This window comes from Tiliqua scincoides, chromosome 3, assembly GCF_035046505.1.
Source record: "Tiliqua scincoides isolate rTilSci1 chromosome 3, rTilSci1.hap2, whole genome shotgun sequence".
NCBI classification, from domain to species: domain Eukaryota; kingdom Metazoa; phylum Chordata; class Lepidosauria; order Squamata; family Scincidae; genus Tiliqua; species Tiliqua scincoides.
Genome location: NC_089823.1, coordinates 77,406,576 through 77,415,729, shown reverse-complemented (window position 1 = coordinate 77,415,729; position 9,154 = coordinate 77,406,576). Strand labels below are relative to the sequence as shown.

Genomic DNA, 9,154 nt, shown 5'->3' with positions numbered 1-9,154 from the left:
CCTACTCCTGAGGTGTCATGAATGTGCTTTACAGCACATAGGAGACAGCGCAAGGGACTTGTGCTGGTTCCCTTCAAGGTTATAATTGTGCTGCCTGTCTATTCTGCGATTCCTCTGCTGCCTTATAACTTCACCCCTGTTCATTTTGGAGTATTTCTTCTTTTGTTAAAACATTTATTATTATTTTCAGCTGCTTGGTTACAGTTCATTTGGGAGGGAGTCTGTTGCCATATCTTCCATTCACTACTGTCCAGCTTCTTAAGACGACCTCCAGGTTTGTTTTGGGACTCTCCATTATTCTGCAACAGAGGTTCTCCCAAGGCAACCTCCCTTGTGTGTGGTTTTCCCTGTTCTTGGATGATGAGAGCAACTTACCATTCAGATAAATTCCAGTTTGTGGTCAAAATAGGCTGGGAGCAGGTGCCATTTGCTAGGTGGTGCACCTTGCATCTACCCATGTAACTACAAACTGTTTGAGGGGATTCCAGCTACCCTGGGGGAGGGGGAAACAGCTTGTGCTCATGCTATTTAGGATACAAACCATGTTTTCAATTCCTGCAGTGAAAAGTGCCTCAACCTACAGGTCCCCTATAGCAGTTCTGAGACAGTGTGAAGAATATAGTGACAGAAACAAACTGTTTTCTCTCTCTCTCTCTTCAGGTAATAAACAGATTTCAGTGCCTGAAAAGCTGCAAGCCTCAGACACATAAGGGCAAACAATCAGGTAGGGATGACCAAATGAAAGCAGGGAACAATCAGCAGGAATCAGTGCTTAGCAAACTCTTCATATTGTAGGTTGTTTCTCATATACAAGAACTATTTGTTCAATACCTGAATTCTCAAAGTAGGAATTCAAATTTGTTTTCTGTTTATAGACTTTTCCCCATAAATATACCACCACAGTCTATCATAGCCAAATACGTTCAGATTTTTTTTTATTGTGTAGGAGGAAAACTGCAGAATTAACTTGGAAGACACTGTACCATGCGACAACATACTGCACAGTTACCAAGAAAGAATTTTTGCTGAAATACATCAACATAAATATCGTAAGCATTTTTGTATATAACCACATAGTTCCATTAACTACTTTTCAACAGATGCCAGTTTCAGAATCACAAGAACAGAGCCACGTTACATTTTTAACACACCCTGACATACAAAAGTTTTCAATTAGCCTGAAAAGAATTTGTGTGTGTGTGTGTGTGTGTTTGTGTGTAAAAGTGTAAAGTCCTCTAGGCATCACAGAATACAGCATAAAAGTTAGAATTCATCAAAAGCTGAAATTTCTTGTGTACAATCCAGTCCAAGTTGTGTTGATTTCAATAGGAGAAATCTAAGTGAAGTTTTAAATTTTCCCAATGAAACTTCGGATGCTTAAGTGAACTAGATCATGTCCTTTGCATGGAATACAGAATGTCGATACACTCTCAAATAAGAACTTTCTTCATTCATGTCTGTAGAGTGAGAGAGACTAATAGGCTATTGAGCTGCACGAGTACATCTTACAACTTTCAGCACTCATAGTTATGCTTTATATTATCTTGCTGCCCATATCTATATACTGTTTGCTGTTGATTACATGTTGCTGAATGGTGGGATATGAGCAAATCCCATGAATGAAAACTACATGATCGTGATAACGGATGCTGTATTTTGAACATTAGTATATCAGCCTGGTCCCCATACAACTGTTGCTTATACAATACATGTGATTAAGGGTATTGGTCTTTTACATACACAGTTAAAATTAAATATGCTTTATAAAGGCTCATGTGATAAGATCTTATTTCTTTTAGCACTACAGTTGTGCTTGCTCCACTTCGTTGCCAAAAAAGGTGCTGACAAATCAACATAATAACATAAAAATAGTTTTATATGCCATATTTTAATGAGGGATAACCCTATGCTCCAGAGTCTGCAAGAAAGCCCCTTGGTTTCCAGCAGTTGCATATTTTTCTTCAAGCCTTCTCAGTTAAAGATTTGTGACTAAACATCTGCAACAATGGCATAAAAAATTCATATTTTTCTAAGGTATAAACAAACTAAAGAGACAGACATGCCATAAACACATAACACACTATTTTGTTTAAATGTGTTTCAATAAAACAAAAAATCCTGATCATTTCATGACACAACTTTAAAAAAATGACAAATTAAAATAAATGTATGGGCTCACTTGGGGGCCCAATGAGATATACATTTAATACCAAAAATTTTCTTAGCAGCTGAAGCTCAATTTCTAAACCAAAAACTCGCACAAATATTCCCTGAAACCAGTCAAAACAGAAGATTCCACTCTTTACCAAAATGGCTAGTTATTCAACAATGCACAAGGAAGACAGTAAATTCAGTGCCAGGTAACATGATATCCAGTGTTGAGGACTGCAGCAGCTTTTTCGAATGACAAGCTCTTAATTTACTGACAGCAGCATTGGGAGTGTTTATATCCTCCAAATAATGGTCTCTGTCAATCAGAAACAAATATAGCAGTGAGTTTATGTAAATTAAATATTTCACTTTCAGATTCTCTTATGCATTTTGTGCAATTTGCATTTACTTGCTCTAAATTTCATCTCCAATTTCCTAAACAATAAGAAAGCTGAAAAATACACAAAATCCAGCAAACATGATGGAAGAAACTAACTCCTTATAGCCACTATTTGTAATCTACATGTTCACTTAATGAAACTGTTCACTAATTGTTAATCTGTTTTCTAGTAATTGTTAACTCCCAGTTATTGAACAGCTCCCAGTTCATATCTTTAGCCTTTCTTCCTTACCCACAAAAGGAAAAACAAAACAGCTCTCTGTGTTGCACCATATTTCTGTGTAGTGTAGGTTCTTGGCAGTCAGAAAGCGAGAGATAGTGGCAGCAAAAAAGTTAACTTCATAAGAATACTGTACCTTATTGCTGATTAGCAGTGTCTTTGTCAACACAAAGTGTTGAGAGTTGTCTCCTGTCCTGGACTATTAAATCCATCAATCAGGTTTTTATTACAATCATCTATGCTAATGCTTTCACTTGATAACTTTGGGTAAGTGGCCTGGCCAGTAAAATCTAGAAGATCTTCAAGAGCCTTTCCATTATTTGATCCATTTTGGTCCAAAGAAACACCAGGCATCATTTCATTCAGTGGTGAAAACTCAGGGATGGATATAAGTTCTTCTTTTGAAGCAGGACTGTATAAAGAAGAAACGAACCATGTTTCTACCATGTAGTTTTATGCCCCATTTAGTGAATGACATTCATGGCAACTTAAAATATCAGTTTTTAGAAGTATGACCTCAGGTGATCAAAGCAGTGAGGATCAGAGTACCTAAAAGTACACTATGATTATTATTAATTATTAACAGTATTTATATACCGCTTTTCAACCAAAGTTCACAGAGCGGTTTACAGAGAAAAATCAAATAACTAAATGGCTCCCTGTCCCAAAAGGGCTCACAATCTAAAAAGATGCAAATGAATACCAGCAGTCAGCCACTAGAACAGACAGTGCTGGGGTGAGGTGGACCAGTTACTCTCCCCCTGCTAAAAAAAAGGAGCACCCACTTGAAAAAGTGCCTCTTACCCACTTCCTCTTACTATGAGCCAAGGAACTGAATAAAGCTGCAATCCTATCCTGTTACCTGGAAGCAAGCCTTACTTGAACATAGTGGGATGGGCAGCCCAATCCTATCCTGCACTAGAACAGGCAGACTGGCTGGCCGGTGCGATATCCAGCACATGGTTGGGACTGGCTATGGCGCAACCCAGGGCAAGGGGAATCACTTCCCCTTAGTCCATGTTGCATGGCAGCAGCCCAAATTGGGCTACTCGGATCTGCATCACCTAAAGAGGTGGCGCAGATCCAAGCGGCCCAGTGCTAGGTTGGGCCACCTACGAGGAGGATTAGGATCTGGCCTATGTGCCGGATCCTGGCACCACCCCTCTCCTAGGCCCGGCCTGCCCTCAGTCCCTGGAAAGCCCCCATTCCACCCCCTGCTCTCCCCCAACCCCTGCACTGGCCGAGGCAGACCAGCACATACTTAACTGTCTACTGGTGCAGCAGGGCCAGATGTGGTGATACAGAAGTGACTTACTGCACTTTTGTGACACCCAGAGGCCAGTGCAAGGGACTTGCGCCACCCTAGGATGCAATTTGGATTGCACCCTTACTTATTTAAAAGATTTATACAGGTGGGCAGCCCAATCCTGAGCTGCCGGGAGCTGCGGGACCCAGCAGCTCCATGGAGGGCTCCCGCCAGATCCAGCGCCTCCCGTGCTACCGCAGGAAGCAGTCTCGCAATGGGACTATTCACTTTAGTGGAGACTGTTTGGTCGCCGCTAAAGTGAAGGTGCTCGTGTAGGGCGAGCAGCCCTGCCCGAGTGCCCTGGATCCTGTGCAGCTCGGCTCCGCGGACCCGCCTCTCCCTCACCCCCCTGGCCACGCCTCCCCCACGCCCCCATCTCCTGTTCTGCAGCCCAGCGGTCACGGAGACCACAGGGCTGCGGAACCCAGGTGCCCGCCGTGCGCTGGCTCACCACTGGCCGGAGCCGAGCCAGCTCCGGTGGGAGCCCAGCGGTAAGCCCCGCAAATGTGCCTTATGGCACATTTGTGACTGGTCCACGCCTTGACCACAGGATCGGGCTCTGAGTCTCCTTATTCGCAAGTGTTTGGTTCCTAGAACTCAAGTGGATGGCAAAAAACACATTAAAGCAAATCCATTTAAAAAACAATGTCTCTTTGCTGGGCAATTAAAAAACATCCTTGCTGACCTTAGTGATGTAAGATGGAGTCATTAAGAAGACAATTCATCAGTCACTCTCTCTTCAGACATGTAGAAAGGCTTCACTCCCACCCCTCCCTTCCAACAATGCAAAGTTATGATCTTTCTTTCATGTGCTCAGAGGGAAAAGGAGTCCCTGGCTCAGAGGGAAGCCCAGAGAGAGACTGATGGCTGCAGTCTCAAAGCCCTCTCTTTTTTTTAAACTGTGATTTTAAAGGGATGCATTTTTCCCCTTCTCAAGGGATCAGCACATTCCTTCTCATTTGCAGGGGCCATTCACGTTGAGTCAAATCCATGTATAAAAAATCCATGTATAACAAGGTTGGACCTGTATACCACATTTCCTATGTTCATGGTAGTATACAATTAAAATTCTGGCAACTGATTCCAGAAACATGGTGCCACAACAGAAAAGACCCTACAATTTGCTGCCATCTCCTTGGTTTCAGATGGCAGCTGTACTCTAAGCAGAACTCTCTTATTATTGTTGGGGGCATGTAAGATTACACGGGCCTACAAAATTGAGGGTCAGAAAATTTTTTCCCAAACTTTATGGTGGTTTGATATGAATTTGGGGTGCCAGTTCCAAAAATGGCATCCTTTTTGCCCTATCACGTCTAGTTTGGAAGATATAGTATAGCCTCTTTAGTGAATGGTTCAAGCAGCTTCTTCATGAGGAAGACATGGTGTAGGCTTCCTCATGAGGAAGCTGCTCAAACCATTCACTAATGAGGCTATGCCGTGTCTCCAAACCTAGACGTGATAGGGCAAAAAGGATGCCATTTTTGGAATCGGCACCCCAAATATACCCAGGAATTGGTGTAATGTTTAAGGAAGCAAAACGTGTGTTGGCCTGTGTTATATGGGAGAAGGCAATCCTTGAAGTATCCTGGACCTATGCCATAGAGGGCTTTACAGGTCATCACCAACACCTTGAATTGGACTTGGAAAGGAACAGGCAGCCACTGTAGCTGCTGGAACAATGGTATGGCAGGATCAGCCCACCAAGTCCCATTCTGCCACATTCTGCACTAACTGGAACTTCTGAATAAAGATTCATAGGCTCAGGCTGCCCAAGTTGGAAACTTTGATAGTAAATACATTTTGCTGCTCAGTAAACAACTGGAGGATCAAATAGTGGTTCACAGGTGCTCATGAAAAGGAATGAAGTGGAAGAAATGCAAAGCTTTGGCATGGTTTGTTTCATTGAACAATAAATGAATTTTTCAGATTAAAAGGGCCAGGATTCAAAGAGGTATTTGAAGCCACATACAAAGACTTGTACAAATCTAATGAGTTTTTTTGTTTAACTTTGAGAAACAGACCCCATGCCATGTCATAAAAATGAACATGTTTTAAGCAGCATCAGGCAGACAAAACCAGTTGCATGGCTTTGTTGGATTCTGGCCAAACATGTTTTAATGTCATATACCTCACATCCATGGACTGAACTTCATCTGTTGAATCATCCATGCTATTAGATTTTCCATCTACTGCCTCCAGTTGAATAAGACCCACGAGTGGTTTAAGTCCATTAGAAAATACATCACGAGGGAAAGAATTAGGCACAGGGCATCCTAGGCCTTTATCTTCTTTGCAGTTTGTCAGTCCATTCATTCCTGTAAAAGAATCTCAGTGTGACTTATGGAAAGGAATGCAACACACAAAGATTTTTAAGTTACAAAGTTAAAGACAAAAGTGATCCATTACAAGTTCCTAAATTTCTGGTGCAGATTGTTCTCAAAAAACATTATGGACAAGCAGGCAAGAAAAAGTTCTGTAGATGAAGTTCTTATATCTTTCCATTCTGAGGAGAAAGTATGTAAGTTTGAATCTGCCTTGCCTAAGAATCTGGATACTACACCTGCAGTGTGAGAGCAATGAAGGCAAACTGCCTCACCATTAGGCAGAGAGAACTGGAGAGTATAGAAATCACTCTCACTCTCTCTCACTTACACACAGAGAGACAGCAAGAGCAGGAGCAGCAGTTCCTCTCTCTGACCACTGCTTATTGTCTCTTCATAGCAGCTAAACTTCCCTGCTTGTCTCCCTAATAGGTAAAATTAGTCACTAAGAATTCAGGGTAAGTAGAAGGCAGATAAACAAAAGTTGGACAAATGTGAGCAGCAGCCCCTCTTAACTGTGAATACAATTTATATCCCCCCCCCCCTAGTTTTCTCTGCCTACTGCTGGGGAAGTCTTCAAAATTCTCACATGGAAAGGCTGCACTCATGTAGCAAGTTTAATACATGGTGAGGTTCTAAAATGGTTGAGTACAGAATCTTGATATACTAACATTGGGCTGTTCAATGTTTATTTCCTGGGAGCTCTACAAAAGCTGGGATCAGGAGTGGCTCCCAGGCTAACGTTTTATCTTGCATGGCACACCATGGTGCATGGAATCCTATGCTGAACTAGGAGATGCTGCATTTATATATGGAACTGGCATATTATGATCCTGCAAATTGAGACATGCTCTCATTGTCACCATTTGTAGAGGTTTGGAGATGAGATGGGGCAAGTGTCTCCTAAACAGCACAAACTCTATATTACGTTATGAATGTATTTCCAGAAAGCATATCTAGCACACGTCAGCAAGATATGGATTCAGAAGGGGTTACAAAAATTTTTTACCTGTTTGACTGATAGCAAGTGGCTTTGGTTGTTGGTCAACATTCAGAGTAGATGGCACCTCTGGTTTTGAATCTTCCGTCTGTATCATAAAGCACATTGAATTGATTGGACTGTAAATCTTTAAGAGAAGCAGATGGACTAAACAACATCATTCTAAATCTTACCAGTTAAATTTTGCTAAACTATGCTAAATACCCAGACAGACACAGATCCAATTCCAGGCTTGAGGAGGCCTAAGTACCCTCTAATAGGCCCTTAAAGGTTTGGGGTGCATGTCGTACCTTGGCAGTAAAGGTGCTCTTCATGGTGGTTAATAGCCACCACATTTTTCTCCACAATGAGTCTGAGGTAGCATCACTTTCTAAGGCAGCGATACCCACCAGTTCATGTCAAGGTTCCCCTGTCCCTTTAAGGGGCAGGGGAAGGGGAGAGGCAGCGACGTGATCCCCAGGATTGCTTCGTTAGGGGGGGCACTTTTACTCACTTAGGGGTACAGCACGCTCCAGGAGGTGCAGAGAGTCCCGTGCAGCCCTCAGCAGGGCTCCCTGAGGCTCGAAATGTTGAGAAATGCCAGGAGGTGGCTTGCACTTGCTTTTTTCTCAACATTCCAAGCCTTGGGGAGCCCTGCGGAGTGCTTTGCAGGTCTCTGTGCACTTCCTGGAGACTGCTGCACCCCTAAGTGAGTAAAAGCACCCCCTTGCCCCCCTTAGTGATGCCCTCGCCCCTCCTCCACAAAGACTGACTTAAGGAGTTAATCTCCCAGAAAGTTTGAAAACCACTGCTAGAGCATTGTGGAAGAAAATGGCAGTCACCAGCAGCTGAGCCCAATTCTCCCTGATGTGAGACACCTGGGCAGATGTCAGCAGTGGACCTAACAACTGCCCAAGCAGGCCATATGTCAACACCAGGCCTGCCTGCCTGCAGTATGCTACTTCACAACAGGCATCCATCTCTTACCAAGAATACGCTTGGTATTCTCTACCAAGAATGAACAAAAGTTAGATCAGAATCTACAGTAAATCTCCTGTCGCTATGCAGTAGTCTGCAAGGCTTTATGACTCCCAAATGTTTACCAGCAGCAGCAACAAAATGCCTCTTATTCCCAAATTATGCTGCTGAAATGAAGAAGGGAGGGGGAACTTGTGGGTGTGCGAACCAGGAATGTAGATTTTTGTGTGAAAAGACTGTTAAGCTCAGTTCTGGTACTAAAAACCAATTCTGGGGCTAAGCTTCCTGCTCAGAAGAACCCCTGCTCCCTAATTCTACATATATTTGCTCTGAACCAGTACTTTGCACCTGGCTCTGGTTAGGGGGCACTGGAGTTCTAGTATAAAGAAAACAGACCCTTCAGGTCTGAATTCTGCTCACCTCTGCTTTCTATGTGACTGGACAAATGAGAACTTTCAGCACGACACTTGTAACACAGCTGCCCTATTGGAAACATAGGTGCTGCTTAAGTATTTGTTGTGCCAGCACAGTCTCCTGTGATCCGGAGAGGCCCCACATGCCAACTTCTGCCAGGTCACAGAGTTTTTGCCCAATACATTTGTTTTTTTAAAGCAAAGATCAGCCAACGGAAAGGCAAGGACACAGCATACCTAGAGGGCAATGCTGGGCAGACAAAGGTATTATGTCCCTGCCTGTCCTTTCTCCAGTTCCTTGTGCTGATAGCTGCAGAAATAATAGCCAGGGGATTCAGTATAGTCCCCTCCCTTCACCAATTGTCCTTGCAAACGTAGAACAGAAA

General features: G+C 43.0%; 1 protein-coding gene across 3 annotated transcripts in view; it reads right to left on the bottom strand.

Annotated features, from left to right (window-relative positions):
- Window positions 1-927: 927 nt before the first annotated feature.
- The window catches only part of MAP7D2 (MAP7 domain containing 2), a 77,404-nt gene continuing 69,177 nt past the window's right edge, over window positions 928-9,154 (bottom strand). For all 3 annotated transcript variants that reach the window (XM_066619789.1, XM_066619790.1, XM_066619791.1), the window contains 4 exons: window positions 7,408-7,486; window positions 6,206-6,392; window positions 2,908-3,183; window positions 928-2,467 (listed from right to left, as the gene is read on the bottom strand). In XM_066619789.1, coding sequence (XP_066475886.1) covers window positions 2,934-3,183; window positions 6,206-6,392; window positions 7,408-7,486 — 516 coding nt within the window. In that variant the 3' untranslated portion in view covers window positions 928-2,467; window positions 2,908-2,933. The remainder of the gene's footprint in view (window positions 2,468-2,907; window positions 3,184-6,205; window positions 6,393-7,407; window positions 7,487-9,154) is intronic.